This window comes from Lathamus discolor, chromosome 1 (genome assembly GCF_037157495.1).
Source record: "Lathamus discolor isolate bLatDis1 chromosome 1, bLatDis1.hap1, whole genome shotgun sequence".
NCBI classification, from domain to species: Eukaryota; Metazoa; Chordata; class Aves; order Psittaciformes; family Psittacidae; genus Lathamus; species Lathamus discolor.
Genome location: NC_088884.1, coordinates 50,159,037 through 50,186,951, shown reverse-complemented (window position 1 = coordinate 50,186,951; position 27,915 = coordinate 50,159,037). Strand labels below are relative to the sequence as shown.

At 38.3% G+C, this 27,915-nt stretch overlaps 1 protein-coding gene across 3 annotated transcripts in view; it reads left to right on the top strand.

Moving 5' to 3' along the window:
- The window catches only part of EEA1 (early endosome antigen 1), a 71,787-nt gene that overhangs the window by 30,533 nt on the left and 13,339 nt on the right, over positions 1-27,915 (top strand). For all 3 annotated transcript variants that reach the window (XM_065670205.1, XM_065670186.1, XM_065670195.1), the window contains 13 exons: positions 4,316-4,432; positions 10,638-10,976; positions 14,904-15,053; positions 16,031-16,150; positions 16,380-16,583; positions 17,199-17,399; positions 18,832-18,945; positions 20,639-20,794; positions 22,817-22,956; positions 23,558-23,888; positions 25,360-25,461; positions 25,831-26,025; positions 27,439-27,621. In XM_065670205.1, the coding sequence (XP_065526277.1) occupies positions 4,316-4,432; positions 10,638-10,976; positions 14,904-15,053; positions 16,031-16,150; positions 16,380-16,583; positions 17,199-17,399; positions 18,832-18,945; positions 20,639-20,794; positions 22,817-22,956; positions 23,558-23,888; positions 25,360-25,461; positions 25,831-26,025; positions 27,439-27,621 (2,352 nt within the window). The remainder of the gene's footprint in view (positions 1-4,315; positions 4,433-10,637; positions 10,977-14,903; positions 15,054-16,030; positions 16,151-16,379; positions 16,584-17,198; positions 17,400-18,831; positions 18,946-20,638; positions 20,795-22,816; positions 22,957-23,557; positions 23,889-25,359; positions 25,462-25,830; positions 26,026-27,438; positions 27,622-27,915) is intronic.

The following is a 27,915-nucleotide window of genomic DNA, read 5'->3' as shown; positions in this document are numbered from 1 at the left end:
TGCCCTCTCTCAGTCCACTGCATAATTGGCTTCAAGTGTTGCCTGTTACCAAGTAGAGCAGAAAGTGAGTGACTGCCAGGCCTCACCATGTCTCAAGGTCAAGATGTCAGGATGTCACCTGTAATCTGTTTCCAGGTGATACCACCTTTCCTATCTTTGTCATTGCAGACTAAAGGTCTAAAGTATAAAATAAAATCTATTGTTCTCATGTTAGTTTTATTTTTTTTAATATTTTTTCTCCATATTATGCTTGTTTTGAACTTTTAAATTTATCGCATTTAAGAAGTATCTTAACTGTCTACTTGAGTTGCAGAATATGCCTGTTTCTTCAGAAGTACTTTATGAAGGCTTGTCCTGCTTTGGCTGAGCCAGCGGAAGAAGTTTTAAATTGCTAATGGGAGATTTTAAAGCACTTGTCCAATTTCATTGTTCTTACATGCAGAATTGATGATAACTCTGTGTTAAAGGAAGCAAAGCTATGCTTCTCCCATAGCAAATATTCAGTGTTCTTGGTTTTGGTTCCTCTGCCTTTCCTCCAGTGAACACTTCTGCTTCCATAAAATGCAACATCTCTGACTTCAGTCTGTAAGAGTGAATGTTACTCCTCAAACTTTCTCAAACTTAAACAAGGGAAATTTAGATTATATATAAGAAGGAAATTCTTTACTGTGAGGGTGGTGAGGCACTGGAACAGGTTGCCCAAGGAAGCTGTGAATGCCTCGTCTTTGGCGGTGTTCAAGGCCAGATTGGATAGAACTTTGAGCAACTTGGTCTAATGGAAGGTATCCCTGCCCATGGCAGGAGGGTTGGAACTATATGATCTTTAAGGTCCTTTCCAACCGAAACCATTCTATGATTCTGTGATTCTGTATCACTCCTGGCCTGTTTGATGTTGTTTACCATGACAGTGAGGGAAATCTCTGACAGAGACAATGGCAAGAAATCTTGATAAAATTACAGTAGCACTAAAAGGGCTTTTGTCTGACATATGATTTATTTACTGATTGGTTGGTAAATTCATACCTTCCAAAGAATTCTCCTTGCTGGGTGCTGTTGCACCTGTCTGGCAGGTTGGTTGGTGTAGTTTTGCAAATGGATGACTTGACAGGGTAAGTCTTCACTGAAGACTGTCAGCTGTGTGTAAGACCTTTTAGTCGTGTCCTCCCTCTTTTCTATTGTCCCGCACCAGTACAGCAATATCAGCAAAACTTGTCAACGCAGGGCTGTGGTCCGTAGTGAAGTGGGGTCATTGCAGCACTCCCCAGTTTACATGAGGGAGTGCCTAGGATTTCTGTAGGACTCCTAGTATCCTCTGTCCTGTTGAGATTTGCGGATGTGAAGGATTTCTGGTATATTTTTATTCTAGGCTTTCATGTGCCCTAGATTTCAGAACTGCAGTTTTCACTTTGTTCATTTGCACTGCAGAGCTTTAGAGAAGTGGTGCCTGCTTGGCATCATTATGAACTTCTTAAGGCTTTCCCTTCTGCCTCCTCTCCGAGCAGATATGTTGAGCTCCAGGAATTGATCAAGGGTACAGTTTTGTACTAAACATGAACCTACCATTGTTTTCAAGTTAAAATTACGTATGCTGAGAGCTTTATCAGACGTGAAAAAAGGAATATCACAGTTGGTATTATGAATATAATGCGGTTATGTGGCCATGTAAGTTGCTGCATAATTGCAGTTTGGTTTTAACTGTGAGATCCCACAACTATGCTGTGGAATTTGAATTTCATTTCAAAATACTGTCTCTGTAGTCTTTTGTGGTTTTGGGTATTTAGTTTTCATGTGAAGATAAAATGACATAGCAGCAGGGGTGTAGCAAAAATCTTTCATCTTAAAACATTCTCACAGGAGTGCGAACTGTTCTTGTTCCCCCAGATTAGGTATGCTTAAGTTTTGACATAACTAGCCATTTTAAAATGTAGCTTTAAAGTGCAGCTTTTAACAGGAAAAAAGACTAGTGAAGACGGTTTTTTCATCCCCTCTGGAAGTAAGAGCAGATCGGGGAGAAGGCTGCACAATGCCCTTAGCTGTTTTTATGTGTTCACATAAAAATTCTTAGATGTTGCGAAGGATTATAAAGTACATTGCAACAATTGTAATATTATCAGATGTCTGTGTAGTATCATCAGTATGTAGGCTGAATGAGAGAAGATGGAGTTGCTGTGTGGCAGAACATGGTAAGCAGTGGTAATCTGGTTCTCCTCGGGAGTGCTACTGTCTTCTCTGCTTAATTCCAACATATGGCAACAATAGCCCGAGATGTGTTCAAAGTAAAAGCTTTCCTGTCGGTGTAAAGTGACCAATCAGAAGTTTTTAAAAAATCAAAATTACTCAAAGTCATAGTGGTGAAAACTTTTCTACTTTTCTTAAAAAAACACAGGTATGGAAAGTGTTCGCCATAAGAAAACAAGAAATGGAAGTCCTTCATTGGCAGAATGAATACAGTTCTGGTCATAAAAGTTTGGCCATGTTTCAGGTTTTGCTCTTTAAGAGCTTTGCTCTTTAAGAGCTCCTCAAGGACTGAAAGTGATTCTTATGCCATCCTTGACTATTTTGCCAAGCTGCCTGAGGATACATGCAGTAATTCTGGTTTCCAAAGTGAGATGTTTTTAAAATAAGTCAAATTTATGGCATGGGTGAAGAAAATAACAAAGATAATCTTAACCCTTTGTGAGCATCTTTAGATGCTGCAGGAAGGGAATGTGAAGAATTGTACAGCTCTACAGTTGTTGCCTAAATGTATGCATTATGGTTGGGTGTTTATGCCCTGTTTCAGGTGTATGTGTATCTCAGATGAATGTTCATTCTGGACTATTCTTCCCATGTTTAGTTTTTCACTATATAGGCTCCTGCATAGTAAACACAGGATGAAAACATATGCATTGCTGTGAACTAAACATTTCTATGAATCTCTGCAGATTGGGGTTTGTTTCAGTATCTGATAAATCTTCATAAAATACAGGGCCTAGACTTTATTGTTAACTAGAGTGTTCACAGGATTAAACAAAATTAGTATTATAGGTAATTTAATTATAGGTAAATTTAATAAAGCGAAGACTGTTTTTTTTTTAATAATTTCAAGAGGTTGTTAAAGAGATACATCCCCTTTTGCTTATTGGTTCATTAATCGTACAGACACATCAGGCAGACAATATCAGGAATGAGTATTCATTCATGATATATTTCCATGTTAAGAATGAAATGTAGGATGGGCTTATTGAATTGTGAGGGAAATGTGTCTTTATGGATATAAGTTATGATTCTAGTTTGAAAGGCTGCATTGTAATCTTTAGCAATCTTCTGCATGTTTTCTGCATTATATTCTCTCAGTAGTGAAAAATCCGTACTGTGTTTGCTGAGAACATCCTGGAATGTTTGCCTGCCAAAGACAGATCCCAGGATATGTTTTACCTAACAGCTCTGTAATCAAACAGTCTTGTAAAGCACAGCATTACAGAAAGTCGGTTAATAACTGTATGTAGTCATAGAATATGTTCATATGTTCACTTTTATCTGCTTTTTCTGTATGAAGGTTGTAGCTAGTATGTTTTATTGTCTACTACTTCTGTTCTGCTTTAGTTTGTACTTGAATTCAGTATTTATACATTTGTGCTGAAATCTGTAGTTAAGAGAACAGTAAGAAGGAAAATTTCTTTTAAAAGGTCATTATTATATAGTGTATTCATAGTGAGTGCATTCATACACAGCATGCTTTTAGGGCAGCCATTGTTACCCATCTAAAGTGCTTTTCTTTTTTGCTTCCATTATGATATTCAAATACTTTGCAGTCATTGATATATTGTGTTTTGTACCAATCCTTTTAATGGGGTAGTTTTGTTCCCTGATTATGCTGACCTGCAGGGTTGATGTGTCCAAAAGTCACAAACTGAGTTTGCATCAGATGCCAGACTTGCTTCTAGTGCCTTTTCCAGTACATTTTCCTTACGAGGGAGGCAAAGCTTTTGGCCATGTAACTGCTATGACTTGAGAGGGTTTCACCTGGAGCTATGGTAATGATTAATCTGTTGTGCTTTTCATTGGTTGTGGGCTCAACCTGGCAATTCTTATTGGACTGGAACCAATTTTTGTCTTTGGAAATAGGAAATGAATGAATCTCAGCTGGGAAATTATGCTCAAGTAGTACTTCTGTAGCTAATGGTGCTCTGAGATTAATTTGCAGGTGATTTTTTTATTAAGCTGTTTTTTATTACAAGATGCTTTTTTGTTTTGCTACCAGACAACTTGCTTTTGTTGGGATATGTATGCAGAGCATTGTTTTAAATGTGGATTTTTCTGTTTGTCTGATCAGGCTACCATTAACCAGTTGAGAGCTGAACTTGCCAAAGGACCTCAGGAGGTAGCTGTGTATGTTCAGGAGCTGCAAAAACTTCAAAGTTCAGTCAAAGAGTTGGAACAGAAAAACCAGGTGAGAATGCCGTTATTTTCTATGCTTGTCAGCTCATATTAAAGCAGAAACACATCACATTCTGCTTCGGGAAGCATTGAAGACTGTAGCAAAACACTTCTTGGGGTTGCAGAAGTTGAAAATTCCTTTGCCATTCTGCTTAATATGAGGGGTGTTGTACAAACAAACACTGTATTTTAACGATCAGCAGTATGTTACAACTGAAATCCTCAGGGTTGTTACGACTGCAGATTTGTAATTGCTGTAGTTTATGCTTACTGATCATTAAGCAGTATTGCCATCTCACACATGCAAAGAAAAATCGGTACCCTTTGAAATGTTACAGTGTTTCACTGAAAATCATAATTCAGAAAGCATTTTCAGCCGTTTTCATTGGTTTTGCGGTTTCTTAGCTTTTAGATCGTAGTCCTGTCATATTTTCTGGCCATTTATTAAAGTCATGAATGCTAGAAAATGGAAATAAACTCCAGAAGCTTCTCAGCTTGTAAGTATTCCTTGAGAGCTTTTATTGAAGCCCTTTCAGCTTGCTGCATTTTTTGGTATTTGTATTAAAAAAGTATGTGTTGTGGTAAAAGAAATGTAGGTAAGAGAGGAAAGGAGACAGGGAGAAAGATGCTGTCTACAGCTGTCTGAAAGGAGGATGCAGAGAGGAGGTGCCCAGTCTCCTCTCCCAAGTAACAAGTGATAGGTCAAGAAAAACAGCCTCAAGCTGCACGAGGAGAGGTTTAGACTGGACATTAGGAAAAATTTCTTCACCAGAAGGGTGATCAGGAATTAGAACAGGATTCCGCATGGCATGGTGGAATCATTATCCCTGGAAGTGTTCAAAAACAATGTAGATGAGGCCCTTAGTGACATGGTTTAGTGGTGGATTTGGTAGTCCTGGGGTAATGGTTGGACTTGATGATCTTGGAGGTCTTTTCCAACCTCTAGTTGATTCTATGATTCTATGCACGCTGCTGATTGTTATATGTTCATCTAACACTGTGTATGAACTATACGCATTATGTATATTTGTTCACCAGCAACCTTGTTGATCTTGAAAAATAGGAAAAGACAGAGACCAAACAGTGTGTATTTAATATAATTAATATTAAACCAGCCTTTGCAAAGAAGATAATAAGGTGCAATTAAAATTCGGTGAACTAGGGTGACTCTTGGTTTGGCTCATTAAATCAGGTGCAGAACTGAAATGGTGAGAATTCTTAAGATGTACTTTTCCACAGACTAGCAACACTGGATAAAACTTTTGACAGAAGTATTGCTGTACAATATAGAGGACTTGCCTGAATATATTGCTATTCCATTAACAATGTAAAGTGAAACAGATTGATGCATAAGATAACCATAAGATAACTGATGACTGGAAAAAGGGAAATATAACCCCCATTTTCAAGAAGGGGAAAATGGAAGACCCAGGGAACTACAGACCAGTCAGTCTCACCTCTGTGCCTGCCAAAATCTTGGAGCACATTCTCCTGGAAGGCATGCTAAGGCACATGAGAAACAACAGGGTGCTTGGTGACAGCCAACATGGCTTCACTAAGGGGAAATCCTGCCTGACCAATTTGGTGGCCTTCTATGATGGGGCTACAGAACTGATGGACAGGGGTAGAGCAGTTGATGTCATCTACCTGGACTTGTGCAAAGCGTTTGACACTGTCCCACACAACATCCTTGTCTCTAAATTGGAGAGACATCAATTTGATGGATGGACCACTCGGTGGATAAAGAACTGGCTGGATGGCTGCACGCAGAGTTGTGGTCAATGGCTTAATGTCTGGCTGGAGACCAGTAACGAGTGGTGTCCCTCAGGGATTGGTGTTGGGACCGGTCTTGTTCAACATCTTTGTCGCTGACATGGACAGTGGGATTGAGTGTGCCCTCAGCAAGTTTGCCGATGACACCAAGCTGTGTGGTCCGGTTGATACGCTGGAGGGAAGGGATGCCGCCCAGAGGGACCTCGACACATTTGTGAGTTGGGCTGATGCCAGCCTCATGAAGTTCAACCATGCCAAGTGCAAGGTCCTACACCTGGGTTGGAGCAATCCCAGGCACAGCTAAAGGTTGGGCAAAGAAGAAATTCGGAACAGCCCTGCAGAGAATGACTTGGGGGTGCTGGTCGATGAGAAAATGAACATGAGCTGGCTTCAGTGTGCGCTCGCAGCCCAGAAAGCCAACCGTATCCTGGGCTGCATCAAAAGGAGTGTGACCAGCAGGTCGAAGGAGGTGATCCTGCCCCTCTACTCTGCTCTTGTGAGACCTCACCTGGAGTATTGTGTGCAGTTGTGGTGTCCTCAACATAAAAAGGACATGGAACTGTTGGAACAAGTCCAGAGGAGGGCCACGAGGATGATCAGGGGACTGGAGCACCTCCCGTGTGAAGACAGGCTGAGGAAGTTGGGTCTGTTCAGCCTGGAGAAGAGAAGGCTGCATGGAGACCTCATAGCAGCCTTCCAGTATCTGAAGGGGTCCTATAGGGATGCTGGTGAGGGACTCTTCATTAGGGAATGTAGTGACATGACAAGGGGTAACGGGTTAAAACTTAAACGGGAAGTTTAGACTGGATATAAGGAGGAAGTTCTTTCCTGTTAGGGTGGTGAGGCACAGGAATGGGTTGCCCAGGCAGGCTGTGAATGCTCCACCCCTGGCGGTGTTCAAGGCCAGGTTGGATGAAGCCTTGGGTGGGATGGTTTGGTGTGAGGTGTCCCTGCCTATGGCAGGGGGGTTGGAACTAGATGATCTTGAGGTCCTTTCCAACCCTAACTATTCTATGATTCTATGAATTTAACAGTCCTGCTATGTCAGGCTAATGCCAAATACCACTTGAGGAACAGGAAGAAGAGAAGTGGCAGCAAGCTTCATTTCTCCTTTCAGTTTGAATGTCTTAAACCAGTTTACAGCCATCTCTTTATGCAGCTTTTTGAAATGTGACATCCATAAGAGTGGTATGCTAGCCAAAGAACCTTAGCCCTGGAGGAACTGGATCTAGAATTGGAACAGGTAACACTAGCTTCCCAAATAACAGAAATTGCTCACATTTCGAACAGTTTGCTATCCTTGAAGAAGCTGTCAGGGAGGAGGGAGGAACCATTAATACAGGATAGAATGTATTGCATTTTTATTTGTACATCCATTTATATTTCCATTGCAATGCAGGAAGGTATTTCTGTGCATTGTTGCAGATTTTTTCAAGCTCATGTACAACCTCAAGCAAGCAGTCTATTCTGAGAAGAGTAGATAAGATCAGTTCTCAGAGACCAGTGGAACTTCATTTATAGAGCACTGTAAGTTTGGTTCTTGGCTTGCCTCGCAGAGGCCAGTAATGGTCTGTAGCCCAGAAGAGACCTAGTGTGTAAAACCAGCGTATTCCCTGAACTCACTGCATTTGTTTTGTTTTTTTTTGTTTGTTTGTTTGTTTGTTTGTTTTTTAAATAAAATTGTGATGCATTACCTACAGGGGTAAAAAAAGCTTAGTTTCTAACCCTCTACTGATGTAACTATTCTGAAATTCAATCAGTGCCCACAGAGTTTGTTATTTAATTCCTGGCCACTGTCACGACTAACATGTATTGTGTTTACTTTTTCCAAGGAGCAGTTTTAAAAGAGGGGATTGATGTGGTGTTCTCCATTGCATTTTGTGCGCTTCAAAGGCTACAGGCTTTTTGTTGAATGCTGTAACATACTGTCGTTTCCTCTTCCTTTTCTGTGGAAATCAAGGCTTGGGGAAGAGAGGTGGCTTGTGTGTGCCCATGTCTCTTTATATATCTGGGATGCAGCTGGGACATGCATCCAGATAGGAAACACTGCTGGATCCACTGATGTAACCTGATTGACCATAGCTTGACAGCTCTGTGGCCTCAAGTCTCAGTCTGCTTCAAGACAACAGTAATTGTTTCTATTTCTTTACACCTCCCCACTCCCAAATTTAAGTTATTGCCCAGCGCTGACTCTTGATGAAGTAGCTCATAGCAGTTCTGATTGTGACGTGTAGATCCAGTTATGAAGTAGTAGTAAGATTAATACTTTATTTCTAATTTGCCCAGCTATAGGTGAAAAGGAGTCTGTGGTGTGTTGATATTTCAGAAACACTCTTCAGTACAAATATTAATGCTCCTGCCTGGTAATTTGTGTTTAATGGAAAGGAAATTGCAACATTATTTTCTATTTTGAAGGTGAAATATATTCTAAAAACAGTGGGAGCCTTGTCACTGACTTTAGGAGGGTAAAGATGGCACCTGGCCTCACTTGTGTTCTTTATGTAGTCCATTCCTGCATTTCCTATGTGCAAAAATAAATCTATGCGTACCTTTAGCATAACTTTAGCAGCACCAAGTTGTTCTATTTTTCAAGAAACATTTCAAAATATACTGCTTCAGGTCTAGAATTCAATAGCCAAAGTTTAGTGTTAAGCCAGTGGTTTTGACTGAGTTGTATACTTTAGAAAATACACATTTTTGTAAAAGGACACATAGGCATTCATTTAATAATTATATTTGTTCTCACATGGGTTGCTGGACTGTGGGAGTTATTTGCAAGATGGCTTCTTTTCCAACCTCTCTTTTCTTTCTGGATTCTTCTGTTTATTTTATCATGGTCGTAAAATAGAAGTGTCTGTATATGGTTTATAACAACCAATGTAGTCATAATTTGCTAAAATCCATAGAACAAAACTATTCAACTGTTCAACTTATTTGAATGATTTTACAGCTGTTTTCTTCTGGCAAAACAGGTTTCATCCTTGGATACTGCACAGCAGTGCACTTGTAAGATGGCCAGCATAGCTGGAATTGTAGCACTATCTTATCTTTGCAACTGTTATTCCAAAGTCGCAGGACTGTCTGAAGTTTTGACAGATAAGACTGGCTTCAGTGTTGGCATTTTTTCAGGCTGATGTGTTATAAGTGTTCTTTATTTTTCTGTATCTTAATTGAAAGAGAACAGGGAACATAGTATTCACTGCAACTGCCAGAAGAACACAAGGATTTAAATGGTCTGCATAGTAATGCTCCGCTGAGGTAGATGTCAGTAAGATGCGGCAAGAAATGGAACCTCCTGGTACATTTCAAGAGGATGGAATGAGTTGCTAGTGGTTGGGTGATGACCAGGGCCCCCCTGCAACTGTGTTTCTGTGCTTTAAAAAGTGCCACTGGAAAACGAAAATGGTGCTCGTGACTCCTTTGTTCTCAAATTCTAGTTAGTCAGCTAAGCTTGGGGGAAAACCCAAACTTTCTGGAATTATATCTTGTCCATTAAGATATTTAATTTCTATCTGAATGTAGTTTTGGTTAGTTCCTGAAATTTGATAAATATCATTACATAATTGCTGAAAGTGATCTGTTAATATTTTTTTTCCTAGTATTTGTCTCAGCGTGTAAATTTGATAGTATGAGTTTAGACCCTGCAAAATTTACTGTTGTTAATGTGGCAATTAAAATCTGACACTCAGCAATGTTCATGGCTTTCCTTTAGGGAATCCCAATTTGTAGTGTTTTAAAACTCAAAGCAACCATCCTCTTTGAGTTGGTTTGTATGCAAGGAAATGAAATAGTATAAATTAAAATGTAAAAACATCATCTCCTGAAATGAACATTAAATCATGAGTCTTTCATTCAGAGATTTATCAACATCACAAATTTCATTAGTTTTCACAGGTTCTCTTCCATGCTTCGGATAGCAGATCATTCTTGTCAGTATAGTGACAGGGCAAAATTAGGATACTTGTTAAAAAGATCAGCATGATGACTGCACAGGATTAGACAGGAATTAAACCACGAGTGTTGTTGCTTAAGGAATTGTGTGAAGGACAGTGATACTTGATTTATTTTTTTTTTTTGTATACTAATAACTCAAATTTCTATTTTGACTTCTGTCCAGACACATGCAGTTGTAATACCCTAGAATTTAAATCTTCAGGGAAAGCAAATTGGTCTTCAGGATACAGAAATAGAATTTTTTGTGGTGTGCTCAGTAAGAAGTGGATTTAGGTGAGATTATGAAGAACAGTATTTCCAGTTGAAACTGTGTGTGTATGGGCTCCACAATTAACCTGTGTAATACAAAATAGAGGTCAGTATTTCCTTTAATAATGTTTGTAAGCAAGTTCTTTGCTGTTCAGCATCAACACTTGAGAAGAAATTTGAATAATGCATTGAATGGCTGTGAGCAGAATTGTATTTGAATAGCCGTGTAACTCTCTTCATAGAGTCTGACTGAGAAACTGCTGAAGAAAGAACAGGACTACACCCAGCTAGAAGAAAAACACAATGAGGTAACTGTGAGTAAGAAGAACGTGCAGGCAAGCTTTCACCAGAAAGACCTGGACTGCCAACAGCTTCAGGCAAAGCTGTCTGCAGCTGAAGCTTCGATACAGCGATTACAGACAGAGCTATGCGAGAAGGGGGAAGCAAGCCAGAAACTTAAAGAAGAGTTGTCTGAAGTAGAGACAAAGTACCAACATCTTAAGGCAGAATGTAAACAGCTCCAGCAGCAGAGGGAAGAAAAAGAGCAGCATGGCCTGCAGCTCCAAAGTGAGCTCAGTCAGGTAAAGTTCCTTAAGCCTCCTAGACTGTCCTATTGGGATGGTGCCTTAAACCATCCCATTCGGGGTTTTTAAACTGTGCAAGCATATTTTTTGTGCTCATGCATTTGCATTTCCTTATTGAAGGGGAGTAACTAACCAGTATCTATATTTGAATAAAGGTAAAGCTAGCTGGTATTTGAATAAAGTATTCTTCCTAACACTGCAGAGAATGAAATGCAATCACCTCTTTTCCTTATTGAAGTAAAGAACTGGCAAAAAAAAAAAAAAAAAAAAAAAAAAAGAAAGGCTGTAATAAGAGTGCAGAAATTCTTTGGTATTTGTTTATCATTATGTCTGGATCTTTTTAGTAGGTCCAAACTCTGGATCTCTTCTTAAAACTATCTTTGAAATTTCAGTTTTGAGTATTAAGGTTGAATGAACGTAAACTTTGTGGCTTATTTCTCATGTTCTTATTTTACTATTTTTGTGTGTGAAAAAGAAAAAAAAGCTTTAGCTGATCTGAGATAGGTTTTTTTCCTCTACTCTTTTTCTCTTAAAGTGTTAAATGAACTCTTCTTTCATCCTACAACTTTTCCCCTCCCCTTTCTTTATTGATGCATTGCCTGAAATAACGGCGGTATTGTCAAATGAGAAGACAACCCAGAATACTGAGTTTGCGTGATAAATATTGCAATAGACAAATCTTAAGACATCAGCAAGATTATTTATCCTGGTTCAGTAAGGTAGCTGAAGCTATAATGAATTCAGCTTATGAAAAATACAAATTCAGGTAGATTATCAGAAGTAGTTTCACTTTTAGTAGTAATTTTACTGCTCTATAGGAGGGTTTGAGAAAAGCAAGTCTTCATTTTACATTAGAACTGAAAATGCTTTATTTGCTTTAAAATTGAATGGTGAATACAGTAGAGAATACTTAGTGTGAAAAGCAGGGAAAATTTAAAATCTTAATATTGCTTCCTTTGTGTCTCTGTGCAAACACCTTCTCTTTATGTTGCTGATAGCTATGAGAACACCCAGAGTATGCATCCCCTCACCATTTATGTGTTGTTCTGCTAAGTCCAATGAGTTATGGAAGCAGGACTTTCATATAACATTGAGCATGCTGAAATTTGTGGCTGATTTAACTCTGTTTTATCTAGTGTCTTGGGGAGTAATATGTTAGTCTGGAAAAATATCTGTGCCTTGGGAATCATGTCTAATCCTAAAATGTTAAAAAAAACTTTTTTTTTTTGTTAGCATAACTTCATTTTAATCTCTAATGAAAGCTTTATAATTTTAAAGCAAGCGTTTCTCAATTTTCAAGCCTTTGCAAAGTCTGAAATAGATTAAATTGTAAGCTGTGAGCTTATAGGTTATCCTGGAAGAGCTGTGGCTTGGCAGAACTTCATTTATGTATGTATTACATCCCCAGAATGACTCTCCTTCTCCTGTCAGCCTTCTGTCAGGGAGAAGGGAGATAATCATATTAGTTACCTGCTTAGGAATCCTCACTTGGTAAAACTGCCTTAGTCTGCCTAGGCAAGCTTCAGAAGCTAGTGTGCAAGCTTCAGAAGCGTAGCCGAGAGGTTGAACTGAAACCTGGCTTCAGCCTGAGAGGGCATTTTTAGGAAGGATATTTGGGGTGAGAAAATGAAAGAGAAGGAGGATGGGTAAAGCATTGCTGAATGATTTCCTATGAGAGGAAATGGAGGCATCACACATTCTCTGGTGATACCATTGGGAAAGAAGATGATCTAAGCAAGAAAACCTGAACAAGCTGCTGGATCTCAGGATGTGTTCTAGAATTGTAAAAGAATAGTGGAGGAAAAAAGACCTTATCATACCTGCTATAAAATAAAATAAAATAAAATAAAAGCCAATCAAAACCCTCTCTTCTCCCTTCACACAAATGATCAGTTACTATTGTAATGAAAAGACTAAATTTCTCGTATTTGTTCACTTCATACTTTAATGGAATTTTCTGTTTTATGCATGTAGTCCAATAGCTTACGTTGACACAATGGATGCTGCTTACAAAGGGTAGCTGTTTAGTCAAACTGCATTTTCAAAGAATCCTTGCCATCTTTTAAAAATTAATTTGAACAGATTAAGTATTTATTATTTTTATATTCTGCAACATAGGTTAATGCTGGATTTTATGATTCTGTTTACTAAGGTCAGTCTTGAAGTCCTTCAGAAATACTTAACTGTGTCTATAATAAAAGGGACTTCTGTGCAATGTTGTTTCTGATTTCCCCCTTTCCAGATACTCTCTCCCAGTATCAACGTAGCCATGAATAGTTATAGTAGTTATCTTGCCGCACTCTTTCTTCATTAGACTTTTTCCTCCAGCTCTTGTTCATATTTTTAGTAAGGAAGAAGCATTAATAATGTAGTGATTATTGTGGAAAAAGACAAACATTCTGGATCACTGGAGGAGAGATTATGGTCTTTTTCCTCACTCCATGCCCCCTCTTCTCCTACCTCCCTCTTAACTGTGCAGTCAGCTAACAGGCAGCATCTTGGCCACATGCTAAACAGCTTTTCATTCACAGTTTTTGTGGTTGTGGACATATAAACAAATTATTTAGCTTGGTTTCCTAAGAAAATAAGGCATAGATATGTTTGTTTCCCTGTTCCTGTCCCCTGTGACTTTTGCATTCTTTGCTAACTTCAGCCAGATTTTGACAGATGGTCCAAAGGTCTTCAGAGTTAGGTTCTTCAGTGTTAAATTCTTGTGGAAACAGGTAGCTGAGTAAAGGAGAAAGACATATGTTAATGCCTCACCCCCTCAGTGCCTGAGGGGAAGTTTTAATGTTATCAAAACCACTGTTCCTTTTTCTGTCCTGCTAGGCAGCCAGCTGGTCAACAAGTGGTGGCTTGCAGTGAGCAGTAAGACTGTGCAGGCTTTTGCCTAGATACTAGCAGGGATTTGAGGAAAGTATGAGAAGGGTTTAGGGTTGTTGAAGGGAGGACCTGGAGTTAAAAAGTGAATGATTCAAAGGTTTTGGACATAAATTCATAGGGAAGTAAGCTTTACTTATCCTGATATCTGGGGAAAGTTCTTGTTGTGCTGCAAGGTCTGATTCATTCTCTGTTTTTGCACTGAGTTGAAAGTTTGTGTATCTGTGAATATGTTCATGTAGAAATAGGCGGGTGGTAACCCAGGACCTATCGTGAGAGCTTCAAGTAGAAGAAGAAGCTGACTTTATGGAGAGAGCTCTTTAGAACAATGAATTGTAAAAGACCATCCTTGCACTTTGAAGATGGTGCAGCACTGCTTTTGATGACTGAAAAAATCATGAGGCGGGCTTATGTCCAGCTGGAAGAGCACAGCCCCTTACTTACTCTCTGCCGCTGGAAGGTGCTGGACTGAAAGTCACTAAAGTTACTGTGTACTCTACACTGAAGGTTCAGTATCTCTTTTCTGCAGAGAATGAATGCCATTGATGTAGCCAGGTCAAGGTAAAAATTACACTCTTACTGTTCTAGTGGTAGAGAAACAATATATTGAGAAGCAGGTAAAGTTATGCTGCTTCAGCCACTGGATCTATAGGATTGAAGGTGTGTGCTGTATGAGCCTTGATTGCTCTAAGGATCATTACTTTATATGATAGTCCTTTTGTCTTTGAAGGATTGCTCTCTCTGTCAGGATCCTTCTTTTAAATCTCTGTAAATCATATTGAAGGTCTTCTGTAGATAAATGATGCTTCTAGGTCCTGCTAACCTACTTTTTTGAATATTTGTTCAAACTTGTGCAGCTGATGCTGTTCTTTAACATGATTTGTGTTTCTGAGCTTTATGATGTACATCATGGATTTGGGAGCTCATGGGGTTGTTTTACGCTGGGTTGTGAAAACTTAGGGTTAACATTGTACAGAGGGAGTCTAAAATACAGTGTTGTTGGCTAAATAATGACTACAAAATTGATGACTTTTATTTTTGCAGTTGCACAGTAAACTTCTAGAAACAGAGCGGCAGCTAGGGGAAGCACATGGGCGGCTCAAAGAACAGAGGCAGCTGTCTAGTGAGAAGCTGATGGACAAAGAGCAGCATGTGGCCGATCTGCAATTAAAACTTTCTCGAGCTGAAGAGCAGGTAGGGGCTTTTATGCAGACTCTACTTTGTTCTTGTTCTGACAGTAGCCTGTATGTACACTTGTGGTGAAGTTGCAGCTTAGGAAGTTTGCCCTCATTGAGATTTCATTTGACTAATGCTGGCTTTAGTCAAACGGTAGATGGTAGAATTGTCAAAAATCTGCTGAAATGCCAATTGCGTTACAGACTTTTGTAAGGCTAAATGCTTATCAGGTTCATGTATGTTCATGGTGCTTTACAGATGAACAAAAGATATGCATTTTACACTTATGAACGTTGTCTAAGAATCTTATGAGAAAAAAACTCTGGTGCACCTAAGCCCGTATGGGTAACATTTTGTATGTAAATATTCTTGTGAGATAAAGCCCTGCATAAAGAAAAAGTGAACATGGTGCAGCAGGTCATTGGTAGGTAATAATCTGTGTAGGAGGCATGGGCACAAAACACTTGGTTAATTAATTTTTATTTGTTTTAATGAGTGCTTTATATATATTGCTGATTTTCTGCTCCCTGTATGGGGATTCGCCAAATATCTGAGTGGTATGTTGTCAAAGCTTTAAAGCTTATCTGTAGCTGATTTGCAAAGCCTTGACCAGTACAGAAGTGGAGAGACTGCTAGACTGAAGTTTCTACTAAAACTGCTAATGATAGTTATAATAATGTTGTTTTACAGATACCTATAGTATCAGTCTTGTTACAGCTTAACGAATGTTGGAAGAAAACGTGCTAAATGTCTCTTAGATTTTTGAGAGCTAAAGTACATATGTGTGATATAGGATCTCATTCATTAATAGTAATAAATGCTTTGGTTACATTTTGATTCTTTAACTAGCATTACACAGTTCTATTTTTCTACCATGTTTCAAAGATTCATTTTTAGACTAAAATCTTTTAGCGTTAGAAGGAATATTAGCTTACTGCAGGGTGCTTATTCACTCATTAGTCTGGTTTGTCTGTTTTTTGGGTTTTTTTTTTCAGCTGAAGGAAAAAGCAGCAAATTCCACAGAACTGCAACATCAATTAGATAAGGCAAAACAGCAGCATCAGGAACAGCAGACGCTTCAGCAAAATACTACAGCAAAACTACGAGAAGCCCAGGTAGCATAATTATGTATCATCATGTCAAAGTGTATTTCAGGATTTCAGTATTTTAAAGATGTCTTCTCTTAGTAGTGACTTGCATGACTTATATGAGTTTCAGTAGATTAACTTGCAGATCTAGAAGAGAATATACAGAAAGTGTTTAATAAATTTGTCCAACATTTTATGCATTAGGAATAACCTCTAAGGTCGTTATAACTAAGGAAGCTATTATGCGATTTTCTAGAATGATTTGGAGCAAGTACTGCGACAAATTGGAGATAAGGACCAAAAAATTCAAAATCTTGAGGCTTTGCTTCAAAAAAGCAAGGAAAACATCTCCCTGTTAGAAAAAGAAAGAGAGGACTTATATGCAAAAATTCAAGCTGGTGAAGGAGAAACAGCAGTTCTTAACCAGCTACAAGAGAAGAACCATGCATTGCAAATACAGGTAAGAACTCAAAGACTTGCTTCTTTTTGAAGACTTGTTTCATTCTCATTACTGAATTCCGTTTCCTTTTTTTTTCTTAGTTCATAAGGTATAATGCTAAACTTTCCCGTATTTTGCTGCTTCTTTGACACTTACTTTAAAGATCTTCATGTAAATTTCACAGGACTTGTGTTTTGGAGACTTCCTTGCTATCAGCATAGGGGAAGGAATTCCTAGATGTTTCCTATGTACATACCCTAGTAATACATGCTTGCAAATAATGTTTTGATACATGTACATGTTTATTTCTCTTATTTTAAAAAGGTGTTTAATTCCAGCTTTCAACACAAACGCCAAAACTCAGTTTAGCCTGGATCTGTTGTCTCCTTAGTATTGTGGTTCTGTTGCAGTAAGGCCAAACTGATAATACCCTTTGCTTCTGTTTTCAGCTGGTAACCTGTTTGACCTTTGATATTGTCTGCAATATAGCTTTACTGTAATAGTTCAGAAAAAGAAATATGATAGCGTTGAGTCTCCAGAGCCATGACAAGACATGCTAAAACTCAGAAGATTTATGATTTCCTTGGTCTTGCTGTTCCAGCTTTCTCTTCTACTGACTTCTATTTTTCACTGCAGGTAACTCAGCTGACAGAGAAGCTGAAGAATCAATCAGAAAGTCATAAACAAGCCCAAGAGAATTTGCATGAGCAAGTACAAGAGCAAAAGGCACATCTAAGAGCTGCTCAAGACCGTGTGCTTTCCCTAGAAGCAAACATCACTGAACTCACCAGCCAGCTAAATGAAAGTAAAGAGAAAGTATCACAACTTGATGTACAGGTAATGGAACTGTGGAGTGCCTGGTGATGATAAATTCTGGATGTGATTTCTGTATTCATTCCAGAGAATGTGCAAAGTCATTTGGGAAAAATGTCCTGTTTCTACTAACAGATAAATGAAGTAGAATAAGGCAGATAAAATTGAGGAAAATGTAAGTGGATTCCGAATAGAATAGATGGCAAGTGCGGCAAGTGTTTGTTTTGTTTTTTCATTTTGTTTGTTTGGTTTTGGTGGGGTTTTTTTTTGTGTCTCTATTGGTTTTGTTGTTTGATTGGTTTTGGTTTTTTTTTAATTAAAAAACCCACAACCCAATGTTAATACTTGAGCTGGGAAAAAATCTGTCTTCTGGCATCTCTTCGTATATTTGTTATGATTAAATAAAAAGAGCAGGATCCAAAACCCTGCTCTTACCAGTCCTGGATTCTGTGCACCAGAGTGAAAGTCTATTGAGTCACTAAGATGTTGTTGCCTAGACATTTCCTATGCTGGTGTCTTTATCAAAAATAAAATAAATGAAGTTGCAAGTCACCTTGTTGTCAGTTTAATTTACTAAACAAGGAAATTCCCTAGCATGGACTCAATGTGGACTCTCCTACTGTTAAGTTCTGCTTAAGCTAAAAAGCTGCTAATCATGTTCAGCTATCTCAAAGAACAAACAGCATTTAGCCAGAAGTTCTTGCCTTGGTACACTTGGAGCAGCTAGTACTGTTGTTGTTGGATTAATGCACTCTGATGTCTTTTGTATTAGTGTTATACAGTTTCCAAACAGGTCTAGGAACTTCTTCCAGTGTAGCTTCGTGCCATTTTTCCTAGGCTTCACTGTTCCGTCTGGGCTGGTTTTCCTATAATCTATGACCTGTGGCAGCTGCTTTTTAAGACAATGTGAGCTTCCTTACAGCTGTCAGAGAAAGTGCATTTCTAGTCGGGAGAAAAATAGTAAACCACAAGAGCGGGTGACCCTGAATATTGCCACTTTGCTCCAACACCTTCATACCCACCTTCAAAATTTGGTTTGCTGAGTGTTTTGGAAGGAAGGGAGGTTGCTCGCAAACAGGCAGGTAGAAGCAGAGGTAGCATACATGTGGAAGCATATTTTTTTGTTTCTTATTCTTTTTGCTTTTAAGAATTTTGAAGGTTTGAAGGCCCTGTAACGTGCATGCAGTATGGGGCTATCATGGTATGCATAGGTGTGAATGCAGTAAGGATATCCCATTATTTCTTGTTAGTAAGTAAAGATAAGAACTCTGTGGCTTAAAATCCTAATATTGGTCTAAACCTTGAGAAGACTTTCTTTCCTTTTTTTTTTTTATACTAGCACATAAAACCTACTGATTTTACTATTAAACTTACTGATAAGGAAAATTGAAATGAGCCATGGTTATATGTTTCCTTATATGTTATATGTTGTACTGAAATACAACTTATCTTTCAGGTAAAAGCAAAGACTGAATTGCTACTTTCAGCAGAAGCATCGAAAGCTGCTCAAAGAGCAGATCTTCAGAATCACCTGGACACTGCCCAGCATGCACTGCAAGATAAGCAACAGGTTATAAGCAGCATATAAAGTTTCTCTGATACTGAAAAAGCTACTTAAAAACCTCAGAATAGTCTGCTTACGAACTGATTAAACATGTGAATATGCACTTGTTGCATATAGATTTTATGGGGGAAGAGGGCACCGATCCATCCCAGTGCTACCACTCGGTTGCCAACACCTGTAGTGAATGCTCGGAGCAATGCAGAGCTACTCCATCTGCTCCAGCCAGTGAGCTGGATTTATTTGGAGCTTGGTTTATATGCCTCTATACAAAGGGGGATGATCAGGGGGCTGGAGCACCTCCCGTATGATTACAGGCTGAGAAGGTTGGGGCTGTTCAGCCTGGAGAAGAGAAGGCTGCGTGGGCACCTCATAGCAGCTTTCCAGTTTCTGAATGGAGCCTAAAAGAATGTTCGGGAGGGACTCTTCATCAGGGACTGTAGTGAAAGGACAAGGGGTAATGGGTTTAAACTTAAATAGGGGAAGATCAGGTTAAATATAAGGAAGAAGTTGTTTACTGTGAAGGTGGTGAGGCATTGGAATGGGTTGCCCAAAGAAGTGGTAAATGCTCCATCCTTGGCGGTGTTCAAGGCCAGGTTGGACAGAGCCGTGGGCGACATGGTCTAGTGTGAGATGTCGCTGCTCATGGCAGGGGGGTTGGAACTAGATGATTTTAAGGTCCTTTCCCACCCTAACCATTCTATGATTCTATGATTTGGAAATAATAATTTAGGATATTTTAACCATGTGATATGTATTTAGTTCTTTTTGCTGTCATCTGGACCAGGTATATTTTATAGTATAAAGAATTTACTTGTATTTTGTAGTATAAATAATCCACTCTTTGCTGTGGAATATGGTTCAGAATCAAAGCTGTCCTATTGGGTGTAATTCAGTACAAAGACTGTTGCTAAAATTTCATGTTTTAACGTGTGTTAATCCTAGTGATGCATTCCACTGGATGCTGAATCTAATATTTGCATTGTTAGAATCAGTGCCGCTGGGGTCTTCATGGAAACGTCCAGCAGATGCTAACATAGCACCATTTTTTTAGTGTGGGAATGCAATTAATTGCTGTAAGCAATTAATTAAAATTAATTAAAAGTAATTAAAAAAGTTTCTTCACCAACTACTAATTAAGTAATTAATAAATAAATCAACTTGGTTGGAAAGCAGTGAGCTTTGATGTAGCTGTCATAGTAGTTACAAGGTGAATGTGCTCATGTCGTTTGTGTTGAACCAAATGGTTTGAAATCATCTCTAGTATTTGGAGAATTGACTCCACATGGTATTGGCTTTCCTCTTTGGTGGTGCTCGATTTCATGAAGACAGCAAAAAATTTCTCTAGGGTTTCATAGTGTTACTTTCTAGTTATTGGTCCATTAACTGCAGGATCCAGTGCATTTATTACCTGCAATTCCTCTTCCATTTATAACTTCAAACACCTTTGTTAAGATTTAGCCCACAGCCTGTGAAGTTTGAGAGGAATATTGAGGCTTTAAAAGAAACTTTGTCAGTTTAACAGAGAGAATTTGTGCACGATTGTGTTTCTCCTCTCAGTTTCCTGCCCCTCAGAATAAAAAAAGAAACATTATTTTTCTTTTTAATTGGAACACATTACATCATTTAAATCGTATATGACATTAGTAATTTCTGAAGTTATTTAAAAACTAACAACTGTCATACCTTTATTTTACCTCAGGAGTTAAATAAGGTCAGCGTTCAGCTGGATCAGGTTACAGCTAAGCTGAATGACAAGCAGGAGTACTGTGCTCAGCTGGAAGCCAATCTCAAAGAGTACAAAGAGAAAAGTCTTTATTTAGAACAGAAAACTGAAGACCTAGAGGGACAGCTGAAGGTTTGTACTGAACACAGTATCTGAGCTTACAAAAACTGATGTTCTCCACTGTTTGGTAGTATGTGATAAAAGTTGTGCTCAAATTAGGGGTTAAGGATTATATTAATACCACTTTTGTAGGTTTTCTTTTTCACTTGTATTTCGTGATCCACCATTTAATCCTATTCTCCTCTTCTTCCATGCTAGCTTATCACATTAAGAAGATAGGATTAGGGTATTGCCACTGTACTGTCTTTTTCCTGTACATGTGCTTCTACCAAACTCTGTGCTACCTGGGAAGTGTTATGAGCGGGAATATGAATATGTCGCAAAATTAAGAGTTTTCAAGTTCACATTTTTAACACTTTGCAAGTGGTAGTAGGAAATATATGTTACATCGGTTAGTCCAAGTTAACACTGCTTCTCTGGTTCGTTCATTTCCAAAGCATTTCAGTGGGCTTCTACAGAGGCTTTTAATCAAGATTTATTTATTGGTGTTTTTCTTCTAACTTGATCTTGAATTTTGTATTGCAGTTTTGGAATCAGTTTTTCTTTTAAATAATTCTGGCAGGAGGTTTGCAGAACCTTTCGGTGTTTGGAGATACTAGTATATTCAGTTAAGGATATGAATTAGTCCTAATGCTTGAGAGCTTTTAAATTTGAGCTTTAACCTTTGTTCAATATTTGTTACAAATTTTGGTAGTCAAAATTCACAGTGCATAAAAGCATATGGTACAAGGCTTTGGGAGCAATGCAAAATTGCTTTTGCAGTATTGCCTGTCTGTTTTGAGGGAGATTAACAATCTCTGTGCTCAAGACTGAGCACAGAGTTTTTCGATTCTGATGTGCTCTATAGAAAGTAAAGAAGATTGTTTTGCTCATAAGAAAATTTAATCCAATGCTATTAAAAATAAAGCTGTCATACAATGCATTACCAGCATAGTTATTTTGTGCTTCCATTGCTCTCTTCTTTTGCACATTGGGTTTTTTTTTCCCACTCCCTTTATTTGTGTTTTTATTTCTCATCCTTTTACAAAAATGTCACAAGTGGCCGACAGACACAAATGTTTGGGAGGAATACAGTGCTTGCTTGCACAAGATTTTATGAGGTTCCTGGCAGCTGAAGTGTGAAACAGTGCAGGGTTGTTGATGCTGTCAACAGGAATGCAATTCTGCGTAAAACCTTGGTGTCATTGCCGTTCTTTGGGATTATTCCAGTTGAATGCATGGTATTTTAAAAAAACAGAAAACAAAGAACCCTCAGGAATTTTCTTGGAAAAAGTTGGCCATTTTATTTTATGGCCACTGTGTGAAAGCAGAAGTGCCTGTAAAACTGCCAGTGTGTTGAAGAGTCTAAGCAGTGCCTATTTACTGAAGACTCCTGTGTTCTTTTATACTTCAAGTAAATGAAGAAGTACCTTCAAAAAAAACCACCAAACACCCAAACAACCCAACAAAACCACCCTCCTGCTCTCCCCCCAAACAGCTAGGACCAAAAACAAAACCCCAAACAAACGAATAAAAACCTCTTCCAGATGAGCATAGGACTTTTTCACCAGTGTAGTTTGTGTCTTTGCTTTTGTTATAAAGAACAGCAGAGTTCTTGGGATATGCAAACAAGCAGTCATTTGAAACTGCTGAAACTACTCAGTGGTGGATGGGAACATGGCCCCAGAGCTGAGCACTGTGTATGGCCTTTCTTTATATAGGTGTTTTGGATAAGCTCTTTAAAGATACCTGCTTTTTATCTATTACTTTGCAGTAAAGTGACTGCTTGGCTTTTAATTTTAATATGATTTTAAATGTTTTAATAGAATAGTTCAGTTCTGGAGGAGCAAGAGTTTTGCAGGAACTAAATAATGAAAGACAAATAGAAACTAATACAATAGGTAGACAACGTGCAAGAACTGTGACTGCTTTCTGCAGTGAAGACTAGCTTCAATAAATACTACTCTCAGACTAGATGACTTCTGCTTTTTTACTGCTATTTTGATTTTGTTGGTTGTGTTCTGATAGCTCTAACTTTTTATTTTTATATGTCAGAAACTTGAAGCTGACATTCTTGATGCTAAAGCAAGCAAAGAACAAGCTCTTCAGGAGTTACAGCAGCAGCGACAGCAATCCACAGAATTAGACCTCCGAACAACAGAACTGAGTAAACAACTTGAAGCAGCAAGAGAAGCGTATGCATTTCCTGTGTTATTATGCTTTTCAAAGTCAGACATAGAACTAGAGTAGTTTGGACTGGTGTTTGAATTTTGTTTTTCTCTGCTGTGATTTCTGAGAGTCATAGATAAGTGATATGTCCCGTTTGCTACAAGAACTGAATTTTATCCCACCTGTTTTCTTTCACTCTATGCCATGCAGACTTCATCTGCCATGTTGTCTCATGTGAATCACTGACTGCTTTGATTCAATTCACTTCTTCAGAGCATTCACTGTGCTTAATGTCAGCTATCTAAACATTAGGTACCTAAACACTGAGGTCCATCTTTACATAGCCCTGTAACTTTTTGCAAAGACTTATTTGCAGTTTATGCATAAACAGTAAAGGGGTAGTTTCTGCTCATTATAGTTGAGGAGGAAAAGTCTATGTCAAAATAGGTTTTAAAAGTTGCTGGTATGTCTTCCTCAGGGGGACAAAATGCTTGTGCTCTGGATGAAGGAGGTATGCTTTGAAGTAGTTCTGCAGTTAATATATTAAATAATAGAGACATTAATGATACGAAGGAGCTGTGGAGAAGAATTTAAAAACAAATGTTATTTTTCCCTTTGTGTTTGCAGGATGTCTAATACTAAATTGGATTTGCAGAAGAAGTCTGAAGCCCTTGAACAAGCAAAAAAGCAAATTTCAAAGCAGGAGGAGGAGAAGGCCAGCCTCAAACAAAACCTTGAAAAATCAAATCAAGATACTAGTAAGCAACTCAAAGAATTAGACTGTAAAATGCAAGCAGCAGCATCAGAGCTGCAACAAGTGAAATCAGAGAAGGATGCTCTAATAAAGGATCTTACAGCTACCAAAGATAAGCTCTCAAAAAGTTCTGAATCCTTCAAAAAAAGAAAGGAAGAGTTAGAAAAAGAGGTACAAAAAGCAAAAGCAGCCATGGCGGAAATGGTTAGTAGTTTCTTTCATTATACACTAAGTTTGGTGAATTTATAGTCTGATAAAATGATTTGGCTTTCTGTCTGAAAAGGCTGTATATACAATTACAATGCATGGAAATTAATTGCCTTAAGGAAAACAATTTGTGATTTTTATTAGTTCATATATGTGTCCTACCTTAAATTTTTGTCTGGATGTTCACAGTAGTCAACATCACACACCGTGATCCCTTTTTCTTGCTGCATGCCTTTAATGTGACGAAGAAACTAAATGGAGACAAGCAGTGAAACAATTTGATGGGAAATGTCCCTTTTTTAAAAAGTACATCAGCCTTATTATAACAACACAAAGTCATAAACCCTTTGCTAAGCTGTCACCATATTGAAGAATAATTTATTTTGCTAAGGCCATATTAGCTTCATTTCTGGAGTCTTTGTATATACAGCCTTCCTGTGCACTTGACATGCTGGTAGGCTGTGTACAGCAGGCAGAGTAATATCATCTGTTGTTTGTGGAGAGGCCTTACGGTATTATCAGAGTGCTAGAACTATTTAAGTTTCATAAAGGTCTCTCACGTGGTGGTATAGCAAGTGCTTGATCACCTGAGCAACCTACTGTGGTAAAGAAGTGAACTCTCACTAGCCTTAAAATATCCTTTTTCTTTCTCTCTCTTGCTTTGTTGGTACTACGAGTGGGCACTGTATGAGTACATATTTCACAGATTTTCTTATGCAGTTGTTCTGACACCCCTGCCTCAGACACGGTAGGGGTGTCTTTCTCTTTCCCTTCTCATCTTACATGTCACCATTTCCCAGAACTCGTTCAGAGCTGCTTTTATTCTGATCTAAAAAAAAATCTTGCTCCTAGTTAAAAATAACTTTTTCCTTTACTCTTCACTTTTTTCAGATAAGCCTTTTTATTTGCTTTACTTAGTTACTACTATTTAAATATTTGTTTCTCCTAAGAAACTTGAAGGATTTGCTCCCCAGTTTAGACTTAAAGATAGGAGTCCAGATTCTGCTTCTAATTCTGTAGTCATTTGGAGGCTTGCCGCTGTCTTAAGTGCATGGTATTTGGGCTTAAACTGTAGTTGTATTTGAATACAACTCACGCAAATGTACTTTGCTCATGAGTTTTAGAACGTCAAGAAATTCTGAATCCTGAGGAGAGTGATGAGCCTACTGCTTTCCACAAGAAGGAGAAGGGCTGCCAACAGCAGCTTCAAAGGGGGAGACTATCCGTAATGGGAAAAACTCTTCAGCACATGGCTGCATTTGTTAGTACGGGGTATCAGCTGTGTTCAGCTTAGTATTACCACTGTGAAAGTTTTAAAGAGTTTTGAGCTGAAAATATGTCTGCAGCTGAGAAGGAAAGCTCTTTCACTGGAAGGGAAAGCATGATTTTTTAAGGCTTTGTAGATCTTGCAGAAATATCTGGTACCCCATCTTAGAAGCTCACATGAATATTTTCTTATCTTTCTTAGGAAAAATCTTGCCAAGAGTTAAAACACCAGCTCCAGGTCCAAACAGAGTCTGTAGCTAAAGAGAGGAATGAACTGAAAAACTCACTGGAAAAAAAGGAGGGGGTAAGCTGTCTGTGTAGTTTTGAAAATCCAGAAATCAGTAATAATAAGTATTTAAAAGATTAATTTTCAGTTTCATGTGCTGGGACTGATGAGGGATAAAGAGGTTGCAGTTCTCAAATTGTCACCTAACTGGGGCACTGAAATAAAGTGGTGCTAAAATTTCCTAGATGATAACATGAAGCTTTAACATACAGATTTTACTCCTACCTTTCTGTGCTGCACAAATCTTAGCTGTGTGGATTTTACAACCCTTCAGGTTTTTTCATTAATGAAACAGTTACTTGGTATTACCATGTCCTACTTTTTTTCATACTTTCATAAAAATACTGATTAAAATTATATACAGTTGTTTAATATTTCTGAATATAGATTTCTAAGCAGTTGTCGATAGAACTTGATGCAGCGAGAACGCAAATACTGGAAATTCAGGGTCTTCTGAAGGAGAAAGAAAAAAGTGAGCAACATCTCCAGGGAAGGCTGAGAGAGTTAAAGGAATCTTTTGAGCAGAAGAAAAAACATAGTGAGACCCTGCAAGCTGAATTAAAAACAGCCCTTTTAGAAAAGGTAAGACTGGCCTCTCCTACTCCTGCAAGAAAATGAATATAAATTTCTCAGATAAATGCTGCAGCTCTTATTTCAGTGTCTGTATGATAAACAGCTGTTCGTTGTAGTAGATAAGGTCAGGATGTAGAAACAAGGTCTTCAGAGCTGTTGGAGATACAAACAACGATCAACAACAATAATAAAGCAAAACAAACCAGTGTTGATATTTGAATTTGGTAGGAATTGAGTTTCAATAAAGTAATAAAAGTGACTAGATTGAATGTGTTTATTTTGCTTCATGAGCATGCTATGAAGCCAAAGTTGACATTTTCTGTAAAGCAGTAGAATTTTGTGAGACTGGTTTGGACGGACTCTACAGTGTTTTGGAACTTCTGTGACAATTTTAAATCAAGTCTTCTCTTATTATACCAGAAGAATTTATCTGAGTGACAGTATGAAACTCATAAACCATAATGGAAAGAGTTCAAATGTCTTACAGCATTAGGAAATGTTGCATTCTGTGCCATCCACTGTTAGATGTTGCTCCAGCTTTGTTTGCCCTATGCCACATGATCGTATTTAGTCAGTCTATGGAAACTTTAGGATTTAGGACTTGGTATTGTGGTTTAACCCCATCCAACGACTAAGCACCACACAGCTGCTTGCTCACTCCCCTCTGTTGGGATGGGGGAGAGAAATGCAAGGGATGAAAATGCAAAAAATCATGCGTTGGAATGTAGACAGTTTAATAGGTAAAGTAGAAGCCACATGCACAAGCAAAACAAGACAAAGAATTCATTCACCACTTCCCCTCGTCAGGCAGGTGTTCAGCCATCTCCAGGAAAGCTGGGCTCCATCGCGTATAATTGTTACATGGGAAGACAAACACTGTAACTTTGAACATCACCCCCTTCCTCTTCCCCAGCTTTATTTGCTGAGCATGATGCCATGTGGTCTGGAATATCCCTTTGATCAGCTGGGGTCAGCTGTGTCCCCTCTCAAATCCTTGTGCATCCTCAGCCCACTCACTGGTGGCGTGGCGTGAGAGGCAGAAAAGGCCTTAACTCCGTGTGCGCACTGCTCAGCAATAGCTGAAGCATGTGTGTATTATTAACACTGTTTTCAGTACAAATCCAAAACAGTAGATACTGTGAAGAAAATTATCTCTATCACAGCCAGAAACTTGAAACGCTTGAGAACATTGTTAAGATTTTTAATGTTTGGTCTTCATGTGTTTCACTAAGTTTTTTGTCATGAATTCAATTTTGCTGTTAGCTTACTTACAAAATATTACTGTAAAATCACAAATACCAGATTACTGAACTGCTATTTTGTAAGTGGGAAAAAATCTTGCCTTGCAGTAGAAATGCAATTAAAATGATTAAGCTTTAATGACTGTAACTCTAATTGAAACTTCTTATGCTTATGTTTCAGGCAGAACTGGAGAATAAACTGCAACAGCAGTCTATTTTGTCAGCACAGGAGCTTAAAGTGGAGAAAGTCAAGCTAGCAGACTTACAGAACAGCCATGAAAAAAATAAAGAAAACATGGAGAAGCTGCAGTTGGATCTTTATGGGAAAGAGTCTGAGCTGCTGGCAATAAGGCAAGACCTTAAGGTACTTACAGTCATTTTAATGTCATGTGTGACTTTTAGTAGATCTTTTTATATACATTTTGAAGTCCAAGAAACTGTTCAAGAACTGTATAGGCAGAAAAATGCTTCTTCTTCATATTCTATACATATGCTATGTATAGAATTTAGTGCTGTAAAAACCCTTCCAAGGATATTTGCCAGTTTACCTGAAATACCCTTGCATTTCTGCAGCAGCAAACTGAAAGATGATTTATTTTTTTTATTCTTTTATGAGTTAATTTTTCGAGTTGCTCTTTCTTGTTATATATTGCAGCTT